The sequence below is a fragment of the Equus asinus genome, chromosome 7 (genome assembly GCF_041296235.1).
Source record: "Equus asinus isolate D_3611 breed Donkey chromosome 7, EquAss-T2T_v2, whole genome shotgun sequence".
In the NCBI taxonomy this organism is placed as follows: Eukaryota; Metazoa; Chordata; class Mammalia; order Perissodactyla; family Equidae; genus Equus; species Equus asinus.
Window position 1 is genome coordinate 19,740,000 of NC_091796.1, and position 27,520 is coordinate 19,767,519.

The 27,520-nt window shown below is 34.5% G+C and overlaps 1 protein-coding gene across 9 annotated transcripts in view; it reads right to left on the bottom strand.

Moving 5' to 3' along the window:
* Nucleotides 1-27,520, bottom strand: part of WDR7 (WD repeat domain 7) — a 357,038-nt gene that overhangs the window by 133,549 nt on the left and 195,969 nt on the right. For all 9 annotated transcript variants that reach the window (XM_070512986.1, XM_014847072.3, XM_014847081.3 and 6 more), the window contains one exon: nt 6,773-6,994. In XM_070512986.1, coding sequence (XP_070369087.1) covers nt 6,773-6,994 — 222 coding nt within the window. The remainder of the gene's footprint in view (nt 1-6,772; nt 6,995-27,520) is intronic.

Sequence of the window (27,520 nt, forward strand, 5' to 3'; positions counted from 1 at the left end):
GGTAAAGTGCATGGCATGCTGAGTTAGTGCAATGAGAAGAGTGGATGAGGTGGGGAGTGGAGCAAGATGCCAGACAGGAAGGCAGGATTACTTCCCAAGTGCCAGGAAGGCGGGCTCAGAAACACGAGGGAAAGCAAACAGCAAGGCAATCTCTATGGCTACAGCAGCAGCTCAGCAACACAATCTGATGACTTGTTTGTGAACAGTGACAATACCCATTCTTTTGTCACTGCTTATCCTTGCAAATGACATGATGCTTTTCTCATCGTTGCTTTTTTCCATAACGTGCAACTACCACGAGTTTTGTTATTAATTGCAATTTAGTGACTTTGTCTTAATCTTGCTGATAAAACATTTGAGATTAGGTTTAACTTTTTTACCTTAAAATTCAGGAAATAAATTCATTATAAAATCAGCTTCAACCAATATTAATATATTCACTGAATAAAATATGCATGGTTATAAAGCATGCAAAGTATGTGGGGGATCATTTTCACAATGGTAGACTACAACAAAATAAAACCAAACATAGCACCAGAACCACATAAAACTCAAAATACAGGTTTCATAGAATTAAAATATCCCTTAGGTAGCATCTAACTGAGGTTTCCATTTGGTGATATTACAGTGGCACTCGTAAAGAGTTCATATAAAATATAATTATACTGTTTTTAAAAAACCATAATAGAGAAGGAATTTATTCCAACGAACTCTTGGAGTTATTAACCATTTATATTTTAATGACTTTCTTTTGAGTATTGAATGGAATCTGCTGTTCCTTTTCCCAGAATAGAAACACAAATGCACATATACATAGCATTTTCCACGTAACAGCAGCGAGGTCACCTACCTTGACTAGCTGAAGAACATGAGCACTATAGTATTTCTAAACAGAGATATGGATTTTGTACACATTTATATCTCCATGGCACTAGCACATCCCTAAATGAACGATTCAATAGATGCCCATATTTAAAGGTGACCTGGTACTTGCTGACTTCCCCCATCTTTTTTGCAGCACCACTTCTGAATCTTTCTTGTTTATAACACAAAAAGACTGTGTGAAATGGTGAAAATATACTGATTTAGAGTTGGAAGATAGCTGATCAAGTCCAGGCTTGACACTTCAGCAGTATGATCTTAAAACATTAAACCTCTGCCATCAATTTACTGTCTGCAGAAGAAAGTTTAATCCAATTTCACAAAGCTTTAGTGAGTACTGGGCAAAGCATCAGTTTCCTCATCTGATACATGGGAATAGTAACAGTACTTATTTGATAGGATTAGACGATTAAATAAAGGGCCAGCCCCATGGCCAAGTGGTTAAGTCCGCACACTCTGCTTTGGTGGCCCAGGGTTTCGCCAGTTTGGATCCTGGGCACAGACATGGCACCGCTCATCAAGCCATTCTGAGGCAGCGTCCCACACAGCACAACCAGAAGGACCTACAACTAGAATATACAACTATGTACCGGGGGGTTTTGGGGAGAAGAAGAAGAAGAAAAAGAAAAGACTGGCAACAGACATCAGCTCAGGTGCCAATCTTTAAAAAAAAAGAAGATTAAACAAGATAATACATGTAAAGTACATGGCAAAATGCCTAGCACAGAGTAAATGCTCAATAACCAGCTAATATTAATATGCCTCATATCATGTGAGGCGCTGGATAAAATATCTGTCTTGCAGGGTAACAAGAGATTATGTATGGAGTTGGAATAAAAAGCGTGTTAAATAAGTGGTAGTCCCACTCTCCAGTCTGTTGACAGAAGGGGAAACTAGGACACATGTAAGTTAGTAACATGCTGAGTGGAAGCCTGGAGAGGGTGCCCATCTGCTCCCCTCCAGGACTGAAGTACTCACTCCCCAAGCTCTTGGGAGTGCCAGTGACTGATAAATCTCAGCTCAGTCCCTCTGTGGGATTTGCTCTAGGTTAAAGAGAGCTGCCTCACCCAGGTCACACCCCCTTCTCAGGGCACCAATGACTTGGATCCCAGTGACTGACAGACATGAGAATATAAAGGCCAAGCCCTTAGCCCCAATTCAGGTAAGTCTGAAGGGCCATCACAGCTCCAGAGTTCCCTGAGATAAGCTGAAGCTTTCTAGGCAACGGACACGCAATTCAAATTCTCCCCCTGCCCAATCCTGCTTCTCTCACTCCCCTAAAGGTATTGATCCTGATAATATGCCTACACACAAATCTGTCTCAGAGTCTGCTGCCTAGGGAAATGACTTATGACACTTGCCCAAAGTCAAAAAGTTAATGAGAGATCAAAATGGGATTTACTACAGATGTGTCAGCATAACTCCACAATTATAAAATGAGCAGAAAAGACCAAATGAAAGAATGAACCAAAAGACCTATAAGGTGACATTATAAATAATATGCTAAAATACTCAAACAATGCCTCACTTGCGGATCAAAATAAAACTAAAGAAGGATCTCTACTGAAGCTGAGCTGATGTGAAACAAAGGAGCATCCATCTCCACATGGAGAGGAAAATGAAAAGGTGATGGAGAAGGTGAATTTCCTGGGCTGCTTTCTACTTCACCTCAGAAGCAGGGACTAATTGGACTAAATGCAGCTTTAAAGACAGAATAGTTCCCACTCTTTATTCTATACAAGAGGCAATTGCAACCCAGAGGGAAACCTGGCTTACCTAGGGTACAAGGTAAAGTGGCCTGTCTAGGCCTCTTCATCTTCAGAGTCCTTCAGCTTTGTCTTCAGTAAGCGATTTCAACGTTTTACGTAAAGTATAACTCCCACAAAAGATCCACATATATTCAAATATAAGTATAAAATGCATTATAAAACTAAGTATGACTTTTGAATTAGGCATCAGTGTCACTCTTCCCCTCCCATCAAGGTAGATACTTGGGATTTGATGATGTTATGAGTTATCACAGAATGGCTTTACAAAGAAGGTTAGAACTCACTATCTATACCTCTAACTATATTAGCAATTAAAATTCATCAAACATTGTATCTTAATGGTGTTGCCTCAAAATGAACACAATTATTATCTCATTCAACAGGATGCCATAAAGACTAAATATTTAATGGTAGCAATGCATTCTAAATGCCACATACACAAATAACATAGCCATACGTATAGCAACTTTGAGCAGGTTAACATTGTAACAGGTTAATATTAGATATAACTGATCGAAAAGAGCCCAGATGAGACATAAACATTTAGACATCTGTTTCCAATCAAGAGAGCAAGATTTAAACTGATAAACATAAATTTAATCAAGCCACCTCAATCCAAATAAGAAAGGTCTTTAAAATCCCTGTTGTAGGCAAATCTACCATCAGGAAATCCTCAAAGACCTTTGAGGAAAACAGGGTAATGGGATGGAAGTTAAAAGCAAACCCACAGTTACCTTTAAAATATTTTGTAATTATTAAAATAAGACAACCATAATGAGTGAGGAAAAATATCAAGGATATTTTTACACAAATTAAACTGGTGCTAATCATTCATTTTTATAGACTATTTCTTGCTTGCTAGAAACCTCTCTGAAACTCTGTCTTTTGTTTCAAAGAAATAATCATAAATATTATTTGTGAAGAAGCATTACCTTCTTCCCTTCCCACAGCTAGCCCTTTATCCGGAATACTTAAAGAATAAACTTGTTACTGAAACACTTAATATTTAAAATGTTTGGGTAAACTTTATTGGCCTTGCTTGGGAAAGCTGAGGCGGCACCATTCAAAAGCCATCCCCCTAGCACAGTGGGCCCAGGGTTTCCCTCCCGTTAGAAACAGGCTTTGGGGTCAACCCCTTGACACGCAGTTCAGCTCCCTGTCTTTTAACAAACTAAAAGAGCAGTACTAAGACTCTTCAATTCTTTCATCAATTCTCAAGGCTTCTCTGAAAAATCTCTCTTTCTACTCTGCCATAGCTTTTTTAATTCCCTCTTTTCTCTTAAACTGTTTCCTCTTTTTCTAGTTACAGCAGTAATGATTTGCAGGTGAAATTATACTGTTAAGAGATGTACAGAGGCAAAAGCATGAATATCAGAATTTTACATAAAGATAAATTGTGGTTACAAAAGTTTAGAAAAGGGATGACAGTACTAGTCTACATAACTCTGATAATAGGGTATACACTAACCTCCCAGCAACCAGCCAATGGCTTGTGTGGAATGAGTTAGCAATCCATTAATTTACGATGTTCTCACATTTATATACAGATACTTATATTGAGGTATATGAAATTCCAGAGAAATAGCACTTATGTTCAAGTGCTTTGCAAGAAAATATAAAATACCAAAGAATACTGTTGAGAAATTATATAAAACATACAAATCAGTAGTCTTCAAAACACGTAACCCCCTTCAAATGGGAGCACCTTAAGATTTTTCAAGGAATAGTTTTAAAAGCAAAAATAGTTTTAGAAATACAATTAAATGAATTAATTTCTGGAAGCTAAATATGCGAATGAACATCTTCCTTAAAACTGTGAGGGTAGAAATTTTCTCTCTTCCAGGAAAATAATCAAGGATCTAAGATTTCTGATTTTTAAAGGAAAGTTTGTCATGTACTTTTTAAAGGTGGATGATGATGGATACCAAATAGTTATGGTAAATATTCTATTGAATATATTAAAAAGAACAATAGTTTTATTTTTAAATGTCAATATTTACAATATCCTCAAAATTATATCTTTTGCAATGTTTAAACTTACTATTAAAAAGTTTTAGCTGTCGACATAAAAATGTGCAAGGGATTAACATCTTGATACTCCCTAGAGAGATGGTGAGTAAAAAAGCTTGAAAGCCACCAGACTAAATAAATCATGTCAAAGTTTCATTCACCCCTACCATTCTAACACCAAGATTCTAAAGAAGGAACTACATACATAAGTCCTAGACTGTCTGGAGTCTCACAGAGAGGAGACTTTTGTAGCGTGGGTGAGATTTGAGCAGTTACGAAGAGAAAGCAGGGAACTTGAAGAACTGGAGAAAAGACGAGGCTAGAGGGGAGAGGGAGGCACCACAGCATGGAGGCCTCCGTGGGAGAGGGAAAGCAGATGTGCACAGGTGGAAAACGCAAAGGGCACGGGTTTTCAGGTCACAAGCAGCTTGAATGCAAGTTTGGGTTTCACTACTTTTTGGCTGAGTCACTTTGAAAAAGTCTTAATTTCTATTTTGAAGATGAAATGAGGGGGCAGAAAATCAAGTGCTTTTTAAGTTAATAAGTGATAGCACATGTTAGTCAGTAAGCCCTTTTCAACTGGGAAACATTGAACAGTGGCAATTTGCATACTGGTCAATAGCATGAGCCCTGGAAGCAAGAGACTGTGCTGAGACAAAAATTGCCATTTCCTAGGGGTATGATCTCGCCAGTTAACCAAACATCTCTGTGCCCCGCTAGCCTTATGTTAAAATGGAGATAACTGAGGTGCCTACCTCATAAGGTTATTATGAGGATTAAGTCAGTCATTGCACATAAAGAGCTTAAAATTGTGCTCAGAAGAATTAGCTGCTTAATATTGTTGGTGGTGTTATTGTTATTATCACTCTCTGATTCTCAATGTCAAATACAGATCAAGAGATTACCAACCACTAATGAACATTTGTTGGATTAAGGGCCCACAGCGGGGGTGCAGCTAAGTCTACAGCAGGGCCTTACCAAGAAAAACCACTAACACGGCTCCTTGGTTTCACAGCAAAAGTATGTGACAACGATCCAGTGATCCAGTGAAGAGCTCTGCTGTCATACCTAACAAGGTAACATAGATCTTTTTCCCTTGCTTAAAGGCCAAAATCCCGAAAGAACACATTGCAATTTGTTCTACAAAGAGTATCTTGTGATATATTCAGTAGGATTATATTTGGTCCTTAAGATGACACAATTTGTTAGAAATGCTTTTACAACACGGCAGGAACATTTTGACCTTACCTAAACGAGTTCTGACACTGAAGTACCAAAAGACATCATTAGAAAATACCCTTACCTATTATTAACATACCAACCACAGAACCGAAGGTAGCAGTGTGACATAAGCCCTTGGAGCTCTGAACGTAATTCTTCAGTCATTCAAAAACTGTTATTGGAATATTTTTTAAATTACAGAGGTAATTCATAATTCTTCATTCATGCTCTTTAAAAAAATACATAGATATTTATATCTTTTTAAAAAAATTTTATTTATTTTATTTTGTTCTGAGGAAGATTGGCCCTGAGCTAACATCCATGCCCATCTTCCTCTACTTTATGTGTGGGATGCCTGCCACAGCATGGTTTGATAAGCAGAGCATAGGTCGACACCCAGGATCCGAACCAACGAACCCCAGGCCACCAAAGCAGAACGTGCAAACTTAACTGCTGCGCCACCAGGCTGGCCCCCACCTTTTTTTTTTTTTTTTTAAGAAAAAACTGGTATTCCACTCCCACCCCTGAGTTTTCAAACTATTGTCAGGACAAGTTGCACAGTTTTTCAGAAATTGTTTTAGAAGTTGGAAGTTTTAACTTAAAATTAGCTTTCATAAAGTTTGCCTAAAATCTTGACCAAAATGTTAAAATACAAAGCTCAGAAATAAAATTAAGAAAAGCCTTTAAAAGACCCTATTTTAACTCTTAAAAAGAAGTTCAGGTAACTATAACTCTATAGGAATGTGCCAAACAGGCCACACTTCTTTCTAACTCCATTTAAGCATCCTGTTTGAGATAAAACTTGGGACACATCCAATGTTCTGAGATTTTGTTAACAAATAATATGCATTGAGAAGTAATAGATCAGCATTAGGAATCTGAAAACTTACAAGTATGTCTAGCCAGTGAGTAGTTGGATCCACCACTAGTCAAACCAAATCCCTCAGGAATTTGACTAGAGCTTCGAGGTCTGGTCAACAGTTTAGGAGGTTCAATTTCAGCACCGAATTCAGCTCCTATAACTCCCAGTAAAACAATAGCAGTAGCTTGCTTCCGTCTTTCCTCATACGATGTGGAAATTTTTTTCATTTGTGGGACACTTGATAAGCAACCTGAAAACCAAAACATAAGAATATAAATTAAAAGAATACCAATACAAAAAAGATATATGATCATAAAAACGTTAAAGACTCATTCAGGAAATAATAGTCTTTTCAACAAATGGCACTGGGACCACCGATTGTCTACATGTAAAAAATGAATTTACTTCTGCCTCTCACCATACAAAAAACCATCTCAAAACGGATCCCAGTCCTAAATATAAGAGCTCAAACTAAATAACCTGCAGAAGAAAACAGAGATCTATATCTTCATGATGTTGGGATACGATACCAAAAGCGCAAGTAATTAAAAAAATTGTTTTTAATTGGACTTCACCAGTATTAAAAACTTTTACACTCCAAATGACAGAATTAAGGAAGTAAAAAGACAACACATAGACTGAGAGAAAATACTGTCAAATCATATGCCTAATAAGGGATTATATCCAGAATACATAAGGAACTCTTAGAAGTCAATAATAAGAAAACCCAACTTTTAAAATGGGCAAACAATTTGAATAGATATTTCTCCAAAGATATACGAGTGGCCAATACGCACATTCAAAGGTGATCAATATTACTGGTCATTAGGAAAATACAAATCAAAATCACAATGAAATACCACTTCATAGCTACTAGAATGGTTGCAATAAAAAGGATGGACCATAATGTGTTGCTGAGTATATATAGAAATTGAAACCCTCACGCATTGCTGGTAGGATGTAAAATGGTACAACTATTTTTGAAAATAGTTTGGCAGTTCCTCAAAAAGTTAAACACAGAGTTGCCCTATGGCCCAGCAATTCCACTCCTTGGTATCCCTCCAAGAGAAACGAAAATAAATGTACACACACAAGACTTGTACATGAATGTTCACAGCAGGATTATTCATGATAGCTAAAAAGTAGAAACAAACTCAAATGTTCATCAAATGATGAATGGGTAAACAAAATTTGGTATATCCATCCAATAAAATATTATTCAGCAATAAAAAGGAAGGAAGTACTGATACATGCTAAATGTGGATGACCTTGAAAACATTAGTTAAGGGAAAGAAGCCAATCAACAAAGGCCCATATACTTATGATTCCACTTCCATGAAGTGTCCAGAATAGGCAAATATATATAGACAGAAAGTAGATAAGCAGTTGTATAGGGCTGGGATGGCGGTGAAATGGTTAATGATGGTTGATGAGTACTAGGTTTTTGAGATGATGAAAAAGTTCTAAAATTAGATTATAGTGATATCTGCACATACCCAAATATACTAAGAATGACTGAATTCTACACTTTAAAAGGATGAATTTTATAAAATATAAATCATATCTCAATAAATCTCTTTTTTAAAGATTGCTCATTAACTCACTAATTTGCTCACTAATTTAACAGTACTTATTGAGCATCTACTTTGGGCCAGGGAATTGCAAACATGAAAATAAATAGTCCAGGTTCTCAAGAAACTCACTATTGCGTGAAAAAGGGACAGCCTGTTCACAAAGAAGGGAATGCTGAATTTAAGACTCAAAGATAAGTAAGAGTTTGCCAGGCAATAAGAGGAGGAAAAAAATGAGTATTTTGTCCAGGTAGACCGGAATGCAGACGCACAACCAGCCACTTGAAGAAATACTTGTAGACTAGGCAAAGCTCAGCATATTTTCCTATTCAGAAGAAACACCAGCATGATACCCAAAACATAATGGAAAACAATTTTAAATCCTTATTAAAGTATCAATAAATAGGAGGTAATAAGGAATTGCATTCCTAACATTAATAACTGTTTCTTAAAATTTCTTTTCCCAAACTTTTTCTCACTAAAGTAACTACACCTCACTCACTCTCCGAAAATTCTCCCAAGACTTGGTCCTTTGCTCAGTCCTACCTCCTTTTCGGTTCTACTCCTTTCTATAGCTGGACTACCTTTTATTTTTTGTTGATATTTATTATGTGATATTTATGAGCATCCATAGAATTACACAAAGAATACATAAAAAGTATCAAGATATACATGTATACAATCAACTTTATAAAATCCTAATGTTTTTCATAGGTGTTTTAGATTTTTAAAACGTAATTAACCAATGTGGCTATAACTAAAGTCTACCATGGATTGTGTCTTGACCTCACTATCCTTCCCTCATGCCCCAGAGGTCACCACAATCCTGGCCTTATCAAATGTTTTCAATCTATTATATAGTCATATCAATGTTACCTGAAATGTTATATATTTTCTGACCATGAACGATGCCCGTACTCCTGGGGTAAACTCTGAATGGATGGACAGATGGATGGATGGCAATCGGTAGGTAGGTAGGTAGGCAAGTAGACAGACAGATAAACAGACCAATAGACAGACTCCGAACTAAATTTGCCAATAGAGTTTTTTACATTTTGTCCATAAGTTAGATTGGACTATGATTCTCTTTTCATATACTACTCTTGTTGGGTCTTAGTAGCAATATAACACAAGCCTCAAAAATTGAGTTAAGTAACTTTCTCTCACCAATTCTTTGAAACGGTTAAAAGACTCTAGAAGATGGATGAAAATTCTCCTCTAAAACTTTCAGGGCCTGAGTCTCAGGACATTCCACTCCTGAAGTCAGGGGGCAGGGAATGAACGGGCAAGGGAAGAGCAGGGTGGAAAAAGGAATATTGTTTATTATAAGATCATTTTCTTTAAAAGTCACTTATTTAGTTTGACTTTCTATTTCTTCTTGAGTCATTTCTGACAGCCTATAGTTTAAAAAGAATTACCTATTTTAATCTAAGTTTTTTTTTTTTTTTAACATTGGCAACAGATGTTAGCTCAGGGGCCAATCTTTCTTTTTCTTCTTCTTCTTCTCCCCAAAGCCCCCCAATACACAGTTGTATATTCTAATTGTAGGTCCTTCTGGCTCTGCTATGTGGCACACTGTCTCTGCACAGCTTGATGAGCGGTGCTAGGTCCATGCCTAGGATCCAAACCAGCGAAACCCTGGGCTGCTGAAGCGGAGCGCATGCACTTAACCACACAGCCACGGGCTAGCCCCTAATCTAAGTTTTTAAATATATTGGTGTGAAGTTACTTATAATATTGTCTACAATATAAAAATCTCAATCCTATCAGTTGCAATGAATCCTTTTAAAGATTATTTGTGCCTTCTCTGATATTATTTTATGCCTTTATCAGTTTTATTAGAAATACATATTTTATCAGATTTTAAAAAAATACTTTGGTTTTGATCTTATCTCATTGCTTTCTATTTCACTAATTTCTGCTGTTTTTTTTTTACTATTTCTCCTTTCTTCATTTTCTTTATATCTTCTCTCTGTTTTCTTTCTCTTTGCTTTATTTTGTTTCTAAGTTCTTAGGTTGAACACAGTTCACTTATTTTCATTATTTTCTAATATGGTTAACATCACCAGTCACATAGTTAATATCCATTTTCCTCTTCTTTAATAATAGCACAATGTCAATTTTAACTGAGTAGCAATGTACTCACACCCTTTCAGTGTTCTTCCAGGAACTGAGGAAGCCATAGCCTAGCTCCTAAGCTTTAAGCTTTATTCATGATATATTTTAAGTTCTCTTTAGGTCATAGGAGCCAAAAGCCTGCTTCTGGAAAGCAGCTAATGGTTTCAGCCCAGATCATTGCATTTCTATTCCATTACTTGTCCACAGAGATATCCTTCTTGAGCCTAGTTATGTTTCTTTGGTTTTCTATTTGTATATTTTATCCATCATTGCTATATATTTGCTACAGAGGGATTTAAAAAGTGAACTTCTGGAGCCACCTTGATTGGAGGTCAGCTTTCGCTCTTTCTAATATTAATCCATCCAGCTTTTCTGGCCGCTTTCAGTTCTTTGCTCTATACATTAATTAAATCAATACAACAAAGGGCCCTCAGAGCTTAGTATGCCAACCAATAAGTTAGCAGCTGGGACTGCTGACTATTTTTAGATGTTTTATTTTATCTCTTCATTTTTCAGCTTTGTAACTCTATACTAAAGGTAAGACAAAGGAATGACAACAGCGGACGGTAAATGGGTACCAAATCATGAGAGGCCTTGTATGACAAGTTGAAGACTTTTAACTTTTGGTTAATGGAAAGCTACTGAACAATTTTGTATAAGGTGGTGACATCAGATTCATTCATCGTTAGATCACCACAGTAGCAGCACGGAAGGAGACTGTGACGTAAATCAAGACTGGTGTCAAATAGAACCAACGAGGGGCCAGCCCCGTGGCCGAGTGGTTAAGTTCGTGCACTCCACTGCGGTGGCCCAGGGTTTCGCTGGTTCAGATCCTGGGCACCGACATGGCACCGCTCATCAAGCCATGCTGAGGCAGCATCCCACATGCTACAACTAGAAGGACCCACAACTAAAAATATACAACTATGTACCAGGGACTTTGGGGAGAAAAAGGAAAAATAAAATCTTAAAAAAAAAAAAATAGAACCAAAGAAGACTCATGCAGTGATCAGGTAGAAAACACTAAGTACCTTTGGTTGTAGAAGTTCATTCATTCCATCAGTTACTCAGTCATTCGACGTACAAGAATTGAAGGCCTAGTGTACGCGTGGCATTATGCTAGGTATGAATTAACGGGAATGAGAAAAGCAAAGGCCCTGTCCTCTTTGAACTTAAAGGCTACTAAACAGGAATTAGAAATGTACAGGTTACAAAACCAATGAGAACTTTATGGACTGAGGGAACACTATATTTAAGAACCTAAAGCATGAAGGAATTTGTTGACTGCTATTTCAAGAATTGGTAATTGAGCTGGAACTCTGAGTCAAGAGGAGAATAGTAGAAAATGAGGGAAGAGAGGCAGGCAAGGGCCAGATCATACATGGCTCTAGAGGTAATAGTCACATTTCCTTTTTTATCCTACAAACAATGGGAAGATACTCAAGATAGGGTTTATGCCACAGAATGACTCAATTAAATTTAGGGTTTTAGAAACCCACTCTGAGTATGCATGAAGAATGCTGGAAGCGAGGTGATCAATTAGGAAAGTATTGTAGAAATCAAAGTGAGAGATTAAGGTTGGCTTGGTTTTGGATGTTAAACAGGAGATGCAAAGAAGTGGACAGCTTCAAGATCCATGGGTGATGTCTGAGTACTTGATGAAAACACTGCAGAAGGATTTGAGATGTCATGTCCTGAGTTCTTTTAAAAATTCTAATTAACTAAAACAAAAGTAAAACAAAATCAAAAAACTCTTGCAAGAAAAGTAGGTATGGGCTTTCCAGAAGCTAAATTAAAAAAACACCTAGAGCACAAAGATTTAGTACACACTTTAAATTCCATTTATTTAGCTGTTCTGAAAGGCAGAATAGGATGTGGGCAAGAAGACCTAATAGAGTCTAAGAAATGGAAATGGTAAGACATTATAAAGAATTTAAGAGGCCGACCCAATGGCGCAGTGGTTAAGTTCACACGTTCCGCTTCGGCAGCCCAGGATTCGCCGGTTTGGATCCTGGGTGTGGACATGGCACCACTTGGCAAGCCATGCTATGGCAGGCGTCCCACATATAAAGTAGAGGAAGATGGGCACAGATGTTAGCTCAGAGCCAGTCTTCCTCAGCAAAAAAGAGAAGGATTGGCAGCAGATGTTAGCTCAGGGCTAATCTTCCTCAAAAAAATAAAATAAAAGAGTTGGAAAGGAATAATTGAGTAAGAAAGTGGCATTAAAGCCCTTAACGAAAAATGGGAGGTTGGTTACCTAGAAAACTAAGATGGTAACAACAAAGAGTAGTTACTCTTTATTTGGATTCCAAAAAAGTTTGGTGCAAGTGAGTACAAAAAGATTTGTTGTTGCTGCTGCCATAGTTTCTAAGCTTCTAGATGTCATAGTTTATTGTTTGTTTTTGTTTTAAAGTCCTGGAAATTTGCCATGAGTTTTTAAGCAGTATATATAAAGACAAAATCTAAACTGAGTCCACAGAGAACAAATTCATCTTTAAAAATATTCTAACTCTTTCATATAAAATTTTAGTTATTACTCATTTTTCTAATTTGTTTAATTTTGTATTGTATCTTTCAAGTGACACGCAGGCTGCTTCACAGTGATGTTCCTCCAATGTTATAAAATTACTTTATAGGGGCCGGCCTGGTGGCACAGCAGTTAAGTGCGCACGATCTGCTTTGGCAGCCTGGGGTTTGCCAATTCAGATCCCGGTGCGGACATGGCACAGCTTGGCAAGCCATGCTGTGGTAGGCATTCCACATATAAACCAGAGGAAGATGGGCACGATGTTAGCTCAGGGCCAGTCTTCCTCAGCAAAAAGAGGAGGATTGGCAGCAGATGTTAGCTCAGGGCTAATCTTCCTCAAAAGAAAAAAAATTAAGATAAAATTACTTTATAACTTCCAAGGTCATAAGTAGTCACATTTCATGAATTAACATTTGTTATAAAAAGGATCAATTAAAATGTTAAAAAATATTTAAGTAATATTAAGAAATATCTTCTAATTTGATATCAGAGCATGAATTTCTCTCCATTGATTTTTTCCTAGTTTTCTAAAGACAGAGGAAATGTTAGAAAAAGTATTAGCACGCTATTACATACTATTACAGATTCAAAGTATGACACTGATCTGTGCTAGTTATAATAACTAAAGCGGGAAAAGAAACCTAAAGGCTTAACCATACTAAGAAGAAAAAAATCAATAATCACTGCCTCTGTGTTTAGAAGGATGACAACGCATCTTAATTCTAGACAAAGTGATATTTAACAGTTTGATAATCTGTATCTCAGTACATGCATTTAAAATCAACTTTATTTATATATAAGAGAAAGACATAAGCAATAAGAGCTCTGTGCAACTGGGTCTAGATTCATGTAGTATATGTTCTACTCTACATAGCATTCTTGAAATAGGAAGCAAACCCAGCTCCCCTCCCCCCAGGTCTCAGCAAGAGCATGCTCCATAACAATAGTTCAAAGGAAAGCTCTATTCTGCAGTTGCACTGATTGTTCTGTCAGCTGACCTCTGCAGAAGGGAATTGCTAACTGCTGCCTTGCTCCTTAGCTGACAAATGAATGATCGCAGCTCCATCTATTTTCACTATGGCTGCCTCTAGCCCAGGTGCTCAGACAGAGAGCCCGGTGTGACATCCTAGATCAAGATGAATTGGCACAAACTCCTGATCCAAGATTGTTTTATACCATTTAATTTAGTTTCTTCCCCTGCTTGGATGAGCACAGCTCTGGTTATGGATTTCTATTCTAATGTACTGAAGCAGGCCCTGAAAGAAGCCAATGAAGCAGCTGCTGGAGCAAGGGACTGCAGGGATACTGATCAATAGGCAAGGCATTGACCCCAGCCGTTCAGCCTCTACAACGGCCACTGTTGAAGGGGGAGGGGGCATAGGAGCACACATGGGCTGCTTCCAGTAGGAAATTAAACAACAGGGGCATTCGGAGAGCTCCGCCTCCACTTCTGGTCCCCCACTTTATCTGTTCCTTTTGTTTAATTACCTCAATCTTATCTTAACTCTCACTCCTCGAGAAGGAATTAAGACTTCGGGAAAGTTTTAATAATGTACTTTAAAAGAGGCATTTGTAAATTTTACCCTTAAGCTCATAGGAAGAATCATAACAGGTGCCCTCTGCTAAGCGGCCAAAATATGAAATCTTAATTAGCTGTCAAGTACATCGCTTGGTGTAATTTAAAGTTTGGCATGTGCACAGGCTCATAAGAACACTGCCCAACTAGCGATGAACACTACTGATGTGAAATTCCGTGGTATGTAATTTTTATCAGTACTCAGAGCTAAAAAGATGATATAGCTCTTTGTTAACAAGGAAAGAAGAGCAAGAAAAGAATCCCCTAAAAGAGACACTGACTGATTAGTGAACATATAACGTATTCCTACTCCTTTTCTAAAAGTAACAGAGATTTCTGATCCTTTAATTTTTCAGATTTGGAAACATTTAAAATTATTGACTTTGCCTGTGTTTTTTCTTAAATAATACAAGAAATATGCAATTAGGTGCAATGTTTTCCTGCAAATAAGCTGACAACAAATGGGAGATTTTGAGATATTAAAACTAAAATAATTCTGTAAAAGTAGACCTTTTGAGAGTTTCATTTGTCTCATGAAAATTTGGTATTTTTTCACAGAGACATACCTCCATTTAATCATGCTAAAGGGTGACATGGAGATCCATTTTCTTGACAGGACAGTTGATCACCCTATCACCGTAAGAAAATTAATACCTTCAACTCGCCCTGTGTGGAAACAGAAGCTACACGCAATGGTAAAGGATATAAATGTTCTACGTTTTAAGTTGCAAAAAGAATACTTGTTCTGCGTGAAAATAATATGTTTTCTTGTTATTGGGTTAGTTTAAATAAAATATGAGCCTTTGATGTTATTAAAACAACCATTTAATTCATACAGTGTTCCTCAAAAGTACATAATTACCTTCAGATTTAGCATCATTGACTCCAGATTTACATGAATGGAGTAAACACTTTACTTACAGCTTAACTAGAACACAGGTAAAATATTTGAGAAGTTTAAGCTATTTAAAGGGCTGTGAGATATTGATTACTTCATTTAAAAAGCAGTCAGAGAGTGCAACCAAGAGGTCAAGATAAATTTAACAGTTTGAAGCACTTTACTAAATAACTCTAAAGATCATGTTAATTGGCTTTGTGCAGTTCCAGGGTAAAATTAATTTTATCCTAGCTTACAATAAAAGGATTAAAAGACATATTAAGTTCTTCAGTTTTAACTGGAATAGGAATCAATGGATTTGAATTAAGGCTAAAGGCGGTTTTATGAGAGATGGACTACCAGCAGATACTTTATATCTGCTATTAGCCATATATTGATGGAGCTCAGTTATTGTATTAGGTATTAAAACCTTAGATAAGAAGATACCACCAATTTACTACTCTAATAAAATAGTTTAAGCACTGTACAATTTGACCTGGAAAAACTGTATTCAAAATTTGATTCTTTGTTTAGGATTGAGTATCAGAATGCTGCTATAGATGACTTATATATGTTTGATATTTAAAATTCTAGTAAAAATTAATGCAGTAATATGCTTGAATTCAATCACAATTCACTTCAAGAGTCTAACTATATTTAAAACTATATCAGAAGCATATCATTAGGATTTTTTAAACCAAAACAGTACATTCAGATTGGTTTTAGCATACTAATTTTATGCCAGAAATTTGTGACACATGCTTGAGTCCGAGTGACATTCACAATGACATATTTTCTGAATTTGATATAAATTTCATTATACTCTAAAACATTACTTTGGAAATTGAGAAATGTCTACTCATGATAAATGAAAATAAAACTTTGAAAGCTTTTCTTTACTCTTTTAATATTTAATAATATGTTTTGGAATTATATGTACAGAAAAATAAATTGCTTTTACTATGCACTGCCTAGCAGAGCAATACAATTTGTATTTAACTAGTTATATATCTTATATATTAATAAATAACCGTGACTTTCTAAGACTTCATATGAATGATCAGAAAAGAGTGCGTTAACAAGATCTCACAGCAGAAAACTAAAGGGCAGCATGTAGAGACTATTTAAAATAATAACTTGGATTAAGCTACAAAATAGTTTTATGGTTCTTTACAACTTCGTTTATTTGCAATAAAGTGTATTTGCTAATATTAGGTTTGATCAATTATTACAGAACAACGTAAATTTAGCAAAGTGAGGTTTGTTAATATTGGCAACCTTGAGCACGAGATCTTTCAGAATCCAGACACATGATTTACTACTTACAATGGCTACATACAGTGAGAATAGTCTTAGCATATATATTATTCAAAGCTCTACAAATGTTAGCCAATACAACTACGAAAGATTTCTATTTTCACACCAGTAAAATATTCTCCCAAATTTTCATTTTTATTTATTTCTCTTTTCTCAGCCCCAAAGATATTTTAAATGCTATGTAGCATTATCAGCTGATACTATGAAAAACACATAAGATTGCATATTAAGTAAAGATGAGTTTAAAATTGTACCACAGTGAAATACGTCCAATCAAAATATATTTTAACACATTTCTAAACATAAACAGAAGTATCTAAAAGAAACTAGACCTTCGAAAGTGAGTTGAGTTTAAACTGATTTTCAGATGCACTTTAATCAAAATAACTTCAACTTCCTCTTGACTACTATCTAAATTGATGAACCTTGCTGCCTAATGGAATATTAACAATTCATTTTTAAGATACGTCTTTTTAATAATTATACGGTGCTAATCAAATATGTTAACTTTACATATACATACACATATTATGAATACTTAATTACATGCACACACATAAGTATACAACATCCTTAGGTAGACTACCAAGTCATTAAACATTAAACCTAAGTGAGCTAGAACCATATTTTTGAGATCTTAAAGTGTGTTATCTATGTTTTAGAATCATGATGATGAAAAAATGGCCCTCTGTGGAGTTTTCATAGAGTAAATAAACTGTTTCCAGATATGTTTGGCCAGAACATTTTTGATACCTACCTGCTATTCCTGGGGTTGCTTAAGAACGATAAAGTACAATGCCATAAAAACGTCAGCTTTGACCAGATATGTTACAGTACTCTTCCAAATAAGCTTTATTAACAACAGGGGTAAAAAATCTTAAAAATAAGCAAAAAGTCTTTAATATTAATTCATTTTTAAAACAAATTGTAAGAGTTTAAATGATACAGTATTCTACTAATTAAATTTCAGTTATCCAATATACCCCAAATCTGAGTCAAATACTTCAAAGATGAATTTGTTAAGTAGAAACACAAAAAGGCATAGATTGGTGACAATTCAACGTGTGAAAAAGGACACAAAGATCTCATCTCCTGGTAGAGAATCCTGATTTCATAAACTCATAAGGAGGATCTGTGGGTTTATGCCATTGTAAATGTATTTAATTAAGTTTCTTTTCTTAAGCCAAGTGATTTTATATGAATATCACATATTATTTTCACTTGTTGGCACAACTTAGAGCACTGCAAATCCTGCAATTTTTACAAAATACAGCAAATAAATTTTGATGATATGGAAAAAAATTAAAATTGCCGATGGTTACATGGCCAATACATAAATTTCTACCTGTGCACCTGAAATAAAATAAAATGTGCAAATTTTCTGAATCTTCCTCCATACCTCCTCGAGGAAAAAAGATGAGCTGATTAAAAGTGACAATCACGGGCACTTCAACATTTATTTCCAAACTTTTACATGATTACCAAAGCTAGTGTGTGTGTGTAGAATATTTGCAGTATTCACTCTGTGGGCAGCATAGGTGTTTCCTCTGCTGCATTAAAAACATATTTTAGTTGTTTTGTGACACATCTGCCAGTGTTTTCCTTACACCTACTGATGGAGCATATGGAAGTCGCTCCCCAAACCTATGAGGCTTTTATTGTTTTTGTTGCTGCTGCACTATATTTCCTGGCTTGCTTGAAAGCTGAGGTAAACAAACATGCGATTAATTTGTTTGTATGCACGACAGCCCCCTGCTGGAACATGAGAGGCTCTGCAAATGCATATATTTTTCTGATGCTGCTGATTAAGCACTTTTGAAATAATGTCTCTTGCATATATACGTACTACGTGTGTGTGCATTTGACAAATCAATTTTCCGAAAAATCAGACAAAAGCAAAATAAACGAACACTCCAAAATGACTTTCTTTTTCAAAGGAAATTTAATATTATCACTATCTTGGGGGTGTGTTGATTATTTTGCTAATTAGTAACCTTAAGAGAGTAACTTGTATGTTTTTCGAGTAATTCCTATACATTTTCTCATTCTTCACACACATAAATTCTACACCCGTTTCTCCATGATCTGCATTATCTTATTTTCCCCTTTATTTTCTACCTGAACATCAAAAAGTCAATTGTTTTTCATTTTACTTTTAGTGAAAAAATTCTCAGTTTGAGAGAAAAGTGAGATTTATAAAATTCCAATTATCTAAGTCATCTAGGAAATCTGAAATCTTGCAGGTACTAAGTCTGAAAACGTTCTTGATTCACTTTACCTTTCAAAGGTGAATCTGAGACACATGTCAAGTTTTAAAAACTGTACGAATTGTAACATTAGCTTTTTAATGGCGTAAGAAATATTTCAGAAATAGTGGTTAGTGGCTTGTAAAATTATATAAATCTGAAAACATATGAAAATCATTATCATAAAAATCCAGTTAATGCTCAGAAAAAGAAAACTTCTACAATGAGATTTCCTCATAAAAATAGTGGAGCAGACATGATGTGTTTCTTTAAAAAAGATAAATGGAACACATGAGACTTAACATTTGGTGGACTGTTAGAACACATTCTATGAAGATGTTATACCTGCGCATTACAGCACAGTGAGAAATAAATTGTTACATCTAAGGTCATTTTTACTCATAAAATGACAAATCATTTATTGGATTCACTTAAAAAATATTTTCACCTAGATAATTATCTCTATCAACTCAGTGACATAAAACTAGATCAAAAGGATAACTGCTTTGTTCTACCATTGAGAAGTTAACAAGTACCTCTGTTCATTTATAAGAAATATTTGTAGTATTCATTTTTCTGAATGACTATATATTTGGTCACATTTGGTCATTGAAACAATGACACGTAACTGAAGTTTACCATTTTTAAAGGTTTGCAGTAAATTAGAACTTCTTAGGAATTTCTTGGTTTTATTTTTCTCAGTAGATTACTTTATAATATCATCTCTGAGTTTTAAAAATGATCTCCTTATTTCATGTTATTTTTTTTTCACTCTAAGTGAGGAGTTAAGTAGACATAATGGAGCACAGTTAGGGGTACCCGCAACGTCTTGGGAATCGCTGGCCAGACTTCTGAAATAATAGCAGATCAGAGAAAAAAAGTTGTGGTGGTTAAGCCCAAAGCAAAGTTTTGTTTTGTTTTTTGAGGAAGATTGTCCCTGAGCTAACAGCTGTGCCAACCTTCCTCTATTTTGTATGTGGGCCGCTTCCACAGCATGGCCAGGCTGCTGAAGTGGAGCAGGCGAACCTTACCCACTACGCCACCAGGCCAGCCCTGCCAAAGCAAAGTTTCATAGTAAAGATTTCAATAACCCAGTACACAATTAGCAGAAATATATAAGACTTTATCATTTTTTAAGCATCCTGTGAGTTAAAACTCGATACAGATTAACATGTGGTATAATTACTAAGAACTAAATAAGTAAAGAAATTTAAAGGAAAATATTTTTAAATTTAAAGGAGAAATAAAATAAGACAAATAAGTAAAGAAATTTAAAGGAGGAAGAGAAAGGTCAAAGATAACTCTGACTTTTAATTTACTAATCACATTAACAGATCATGAAGAAAGCAAGCTTTGAAAAAGAAAAAGGCAAATAAGCAAAAGTAGACTAAGCTTTCAGGCTAAAAGTCTAAAAGCCACTGACAAAATAAATCATAGCCTGAAACTGTTAAGGATATACTCTTCTTAGCCTACAACTTATTTAAAAAAAGTAGTCCATCTATGGTCCAAGGAATATGCCCGTGTGTATTGACATACTAGCCCATTTTTTCAGAGATTTCTATGTAGCGTCAACGGCTTGAAGAAATGGAAAGCTTGAATTGCTATTAGAAAGCTACAAAAGATTTTCATTTTTGATCTTGTTACACATTATGCTTTCATCATTTTTAAGCTACATAGAGAGAATTATGCGCCTTTAAAATTATTATAGATAATATTTAAATTATTTTACATTTCCTCATTTTATAATGGAGAGAACCTAGTTTATCAAACTGACTCTAGTTATTTAGCAAATGTTTTTTCAGATCTTTTCTCTGTTTATATGATTTCTTTTACTCTGTATCTTCTTAAATAAGTATACACAGATAAAATTTACTAATATTCTCTTTCATATAACTATTTTATATGATTTCTACTAATTACTTAATTCCATTTATAATTTGGATCTGAGTTGCCTAACTTGCACATATCAAACTAAAACAACCTTTGGACCTTGAATTTTTGCACAGTTCTTTGTTTAACCAAAAAAGGCTAATAAGCACATATGCCTAGAGATCCTCAATATCTAAGTCACTGATTTGTTACTACTATGGATTTTGAAAAGCTACCACTCTTGAAATAAACACTAAGAGAAAAATTTAATGTTTTCTCTTATATATATATGTAGCCAGATACTCAAGTTTGTAAGATGTCATGCTATTTTAAAAGACTGGTTTTTAAAAAATCTGTTTCTGGTACATTACAGCACATTATCATTTCCTCAAAATTCTGTCTGACTAGCTCAAATCATTAGGTTATTCAGGAGTTGGGAAGAGACAGCTTTATAATCTTCTCTTACCTTAATGCATCTTTTATTAAGACAGATAGATACTTCCAAATGTAAAAATCTAGAAAATATACGTGGATTGATCATGCATACATACATATATTCAGGATGGCTCTTATTGTACTTAACTGCTCTGAGACTTTTTGAAAGAAGAAAAAAGGAACATCAAATCAAGAGAAGATAAAGTCTATTGAGAATTCTTCCCCCCTCCACCGCCACAGACCACCCGTGTCAATATCATAAATTGTCATATAGGGCAACAGGAATAAGGCAAATGAAAATAATCTAAAGCAAGAATTTACCACGTACTTATAATTTTTCTCAAATAAAATGTTTCTCTTATTAGCAAAAGAAAAAAATTGAATATTTTCTCTAATACTTTATCCAATGTTTTTGATTTCTACACAATACTCAAATAAGAAGAAACAGTATTGACTTAGGGCAAAAACAAACAAATAAAACATCTCAAAATATGTCAACAGTAAAATGTTCCCCACTTAAACAATAAAAACAGCAGAAAAATCTGAAGTCTATCATTTAAATAATCAACAAATATTAGGTCTGTAGAAGTTCCATCTGCTTACGTAGGGTGCTTGACATATGTACTAATATTGTGTTTGAGATAATGACATAATTATATGCCTACTACAATCACTTTCCAAATTCTTTCACAAAAACAGATAAACCATTAAAATTTAAAAGGAAAGGAAGACAAATCAGAAATAGAACGTGTAAAACATCTCCTATGTCCAAGACTAGATGACTGTTAGTGCGGAATTTTTGAATTTTAGAGGAAAAGGGGATCAGAGAGCTCTTCTAACCAAACCAATACCCATATTTTATAGATAAGGAAGGTTAAGTAGGTTAAGTGTTCAAGTGACAAGGTGAAGGGCACAAAGAGAGTGGGCACTCATGACAACATCATTCCAGATGGCTCTCTAGAATCTTCACTGGCCTATAAGTCAGTGTTTGTTGCATAGAAACCAGTTAATATTTGACATCTGCTTCAAGATAAATCTATATTGGGTATCTTCAAATCCTGCACAATTAAAAATGTTTCTTAAAAAAACAAAATTTATAATTAGAAAAAAGCTTAAAATAAGTTTTGGTCTCTAGTATCTAACTATGTTATATGTATCTTCTACTGGGGCTATCTATAACAAATGTAAAAAATTGAGGGGGGCTGGCCCTGTGGCCGAGTGGTTAAGTTCGCGTGCTCCGCTTCGGCAGCCCAGGGTTTCGCTGGTTCGGATCCTGGGCGCAGACATGGCACCACTCATCAGGCCATGCTGAGGTGCTGTCCCACATGCTACAACTAGAAGGACCCACAACTAAAATATAGTATGTACTGGGGGGATTTGCGGAGAAAAAGCAGAAAAAAAAATTGAGGTGAGAGATTCTATCAAGTATATAAAGAAACTAGATTAAATTGGATTTTATACGGAATACATATATGGAATATTGAAACATACTGAAAAAATACAGAGTACTCAGCATAAACATTATTGCCACTCAGAGACCAAATACTGAAATAATATATTATTCAACAGGATAAGAAAATAAGCATGTCATCCACAGAAACATCAACAATCTTCACAGGAGAAAAACTTCCTCGAATACAATATATGAAGGAAAACACCAATTAAAAATATAACTTTAAGTTTTAGTTATCTCTGCATAAGCTTCCTTATAAGTTAATGTCTACTCTAAGCTCACATACACAAATAATCCAAACTTACACACCGATCTCCAAATATTGCAAATAAATTCACTATCATTGCCAAAGTTCACCTGGTAATATCACAGAAAGAATAGCTTAGAGTCACCATAAGGGTTAAGACAATCATTTTCTACTGCATACTAGTGCTATTCTAAGCCGATAGTGTGTTTAAATCCACACCAATGAAATCAATACAGCACTGTTCTATTCAAGGTGAGACCAAATAAACCTGTCTGAAGCTTTGAGAAATAGGCTTTGCAGTATACTTTGAGTGCTAAATGCCTTTCAGTCCAGAGATCTGTCATTAAATAATCATTAGCCATCATTCACTCTTCCTAAAAAGCTTAACATCTAAACTTGTTCAGCATCCACTAAAGCATTAGTATAGACTACCAAGTAAGTACTCATTAGCACTTAGGAATGTTTCAACCACTCCACTTAACCATGCATTCTTATAAAAAAATAAGCCAAAATATTAACACATATTTATCACTAGATTAGAGGCCAGTTTATACAAATGATTAGTAAAAAGGACAAGAACATAATGATCAGCCTTTTTTGGATAACATGGCATAACTCATAGATTTACAATCAACTCTTTCCTGTCTGATCTATCCAAATAAAACCTGTTGTCTTTCCTACCTTCAGCATCATATATAATTCAGCATCCCATATAAACCAAATAAAATCAAGTTAATCACAATAGAGAATTCATCAGGAGGTAATCTTGGCTTTGATCCTGAATGTATTTTAAAATAATGCTTCTTTTATCAATGCTATTCACATCTCGCTTTCAATATATGATCATCTCTATTACTAAATATCAACTATAATGGACCCTGCATTATTTTAGGTATCATATGGTAGAGAGAAAATTAAGATATATTTATCTTCTTTCTATTACCTGAAAGATTAAGTAAATAATATACAACGATCTGTATTTAGTAATATTATTGGATCATGTGCATAAATTTGATAGTCAAGGTAATTTTCTCCGTACTTAAAGAAGTTAATTCTTGTGTGCTATTACACTAATCCTCTCAATTTCAAGCTAATATTAATGTCATTTCTGAAATGTTAATTCATTCTTCATTTTTAAAAGCTCAAATAAAAATATATAGCCAGGTACTTATGATCTCATCTACAAATTTATAACTTATCACTTTCAATTTTAATATAGGTTTCAACCTAAATGAGAGTCATGATATTATAGGAACATTTTATTTAACTGGATGACATTTGATATTTCCCTAGTAATTAGATAACTAAATGCAAAATAAAAGTATTCTTTTAGCTATTAGGTACCTTACAATGCCAAATACACGTTGTATAAATATAAACTGCAATAATTAGAAAATTCCCAGTATTCTACTTATCAGCCCATTCGATCTGCGACTTTTTCATTTTTCTATCAATACCCCAACATAAAATTTCAATTGCTGAGATACGGACAAGCAGAGCATCACTTGGATAGTTTGGTAAATGTAATATCATAATATTATATTTCAATGTATAAAACATTTCAAGCCTCAGAAATTAAAGGTAAAACCAAATCTCATCACAGATGATCTTTAATGGTTAAATTTGCCCTTACAAGCAGCACTGAGACACACTTTCAATATACTATGGACTACAAAATGGCTATTCCTTTTCACTTATTAGAGTATATCAGTAGTTACACTAAACTATCAAGTAGTTAACTAAAAATAAAGTAACTGTCTAGTCATTATAAAAAGGAGAAACTTCTCTGGGAAAAAAACAAGAAAAACAGTAAAACTAAAACTCATCTACTTATATAAAAGAATAGTATGCAGATAAAAGGGGAATACCCAAAGTTAGTGTGAATATTGTAACAATGAACGAGTCACATTTTCCTAGAAGAGCCTCGAATCTCAAAAAGTTTGAAAACACAATTTTGAAATAAATAAAAAGTTTTGTAATTTTAATAATTTGCCAGAAAATGCAATATTTTCCCAAAATGGTATAATTTACATATTTGTACCACTAAATTGACTTTGACCTCGCCCTCCTTGAAACTTGTAAACTCTTTCAGAATCTCATGTAAATTCTCATTTTTTAATCTACAAAACAGGCTGGCACAGTCAGCAAAGCCTGACAAAGTGCTTTCACCCCTCTCAGAATCTGTACTGAAAACTTCCTGCTGCTAATCTCTTACTGACTGTGGAATCAATATTTACACCATCTTTCCTAAATTTTAAGTAATAAGCTTTGCTTCTTTATCATTACAATTGTTTAATTACTTTAAAACAAAATTAATCTCTACAATTAAATTTAGCCTCCTTTTTTTTAAACGTAAAAATAAGAAAAGGGATTTTATTTGCCCTCCCTAACAAATACAATTGTTTTGTATATATTAAACAACTATGTTATGAAAAAGAAACAAAATGTTCTTTTCAAATAATTCATGCCTTTAAAGATATGTTAGATTAACTGTTAATACAAAAACATGATCAATAAAAGCAATTCATTCTTGACTCTCAAATCTCACTGGGTATAGGTAAAACTTCAATAAAACCAGTACTCTTCTGGCTTTTACGTTCTGAAGCATGATTACTATTTTATTGAAAAGTATATAGGAGTAACACACTATTTTAAATTATAGTCATTTTGAAACTAAGTTGCAACTTATCCTGATTCTTTATGAATAGACTAGGTTCTTATTGGAAATCAATTGGAAGGCAGGTAAAATTAGATAGCCATGGTTACCAGAATATCAATAAGAGATAGCAACATCCAATTCTAAGTCCCATGTTAAAATAAAAGATACGAAAATAAAAGATATTTTTTGCAAGCAAATGTTTAGGATGTAGAATATATTTCCAATGCCATTATATATAATCTGAAATACACAATAATGAAAAAACATATTTTCATCATTATAATGAGTATTTCGATCAAAATTATCATCAAAACTGGATTTTATGTTTTTCACTTCTATGTCCTAAACGCTGAAACAGCTATACTAAAAGATAAGGACATAAAATAGGCAATTTAAGGTTTCTCACATTTCAAATATTTAATTAATATAGACAACATTAGGTAAATGAAAAAACATTTCAAAAAGATGTAGTGAATCTGCTATATTGAATCTAAGAGCTGACTGCATAAAATTAAAACAAGAAATAAAAAATAGGAGGGAGTTCATGACAAACATTTAAATTTCATTGCACACAGAATTAATCCAAAAAGCCAGTTACAACATAACCATTACTTATGAAATATTTTCCAAACACATTATATGGTGAACTTACATTTTTAAGTTATTAAATCAACATTAGATCAAAATCTTCACATTAAAGAATAACGTATACAGAGTTCTAAGATATATAAACATAATAGCTGACAATGGTAAAGAGCTTCTGAAAATTGTTTTAGCTTTGCTTCTGAATTTTTCATTCCTTGTTAATGCATATGTATATACAAATTATCTTTTGCTTTCTATACAAAGTGAAATTATACAAAGTGAAATCTATACGAAGTGATCTATTACGCTTATTTGGAAAAAGGCATAACTATGAAATTTTACAGAATATAGTAACATATATTAATAATTCATCTCATTTACTTCTTAAGCATCAATTTACAAAAGAAATGCACACACCTATAAGGTACAATAATTACTGAAATATTTTTTGAGTAAAAGTATTGAAAGAATCCAACAGTGTAATTGTTTGTGTAATGTAATAGTTACATTACACTTGAGGCTATTAAGATACATTTCTTATCCTAATTAAAAGTTCAAAATGGCTAGATTTAATTTTCATAAGAGATACCAATCAATATTATGATACTTGTTTTCCCTAATTTTTCAAAACCCCTAAACCTCAACACTCTGCTCTTTCCTAAAGTGACAAAAACTGAAAATCACTAGGTTCTTGAAATATGCTACCAGCAGTCCTGTTCAGAAATGAAAGGCCAATATTATATTAAAGAAAAAGTGAAACCACAAATAAGTAACAGAATTATAGCAGGCCCCACTGTATTGCAGAAGCTCAATACTCGACCGCTCTGCTGCTGGAGCAGCTCCAGAGAGTTAACCTGGTGTGATAAAAGACTTGACAAAGCAATCCTGACTGTGCAGCAATGCTAAGTTGTGGACTAATACAGGAACAGGAGGCCCAATCGCTGTCTTTCACCATGCGCAATTTACACATGGCTTTATCAATAGCCTTAGTGCTGAATACAGAACACACTCTATTTGGCTTTCAGTCAATTAAGCTTTAAGCTGTCAGCAAACAAGACTTTTAAGTTAATTTTGAATCACCACGAATCAAGTTGAAGGTTGTGAAAGGGCGGCTCACATGCCGGCATGAAAAAAGGCAGTTTAATTGCCTCTGAATAGCTATTATATGCTGCAATTGGCCTATTGAATCTTAGATGATCTATTTATTTATCAAAGTGCAACCAGCAAAGATTAGTAAAAGAGTGAATAATATGAATTGCACATTCCCTATTTTGCATAAGAAATTGATGTGTTTGC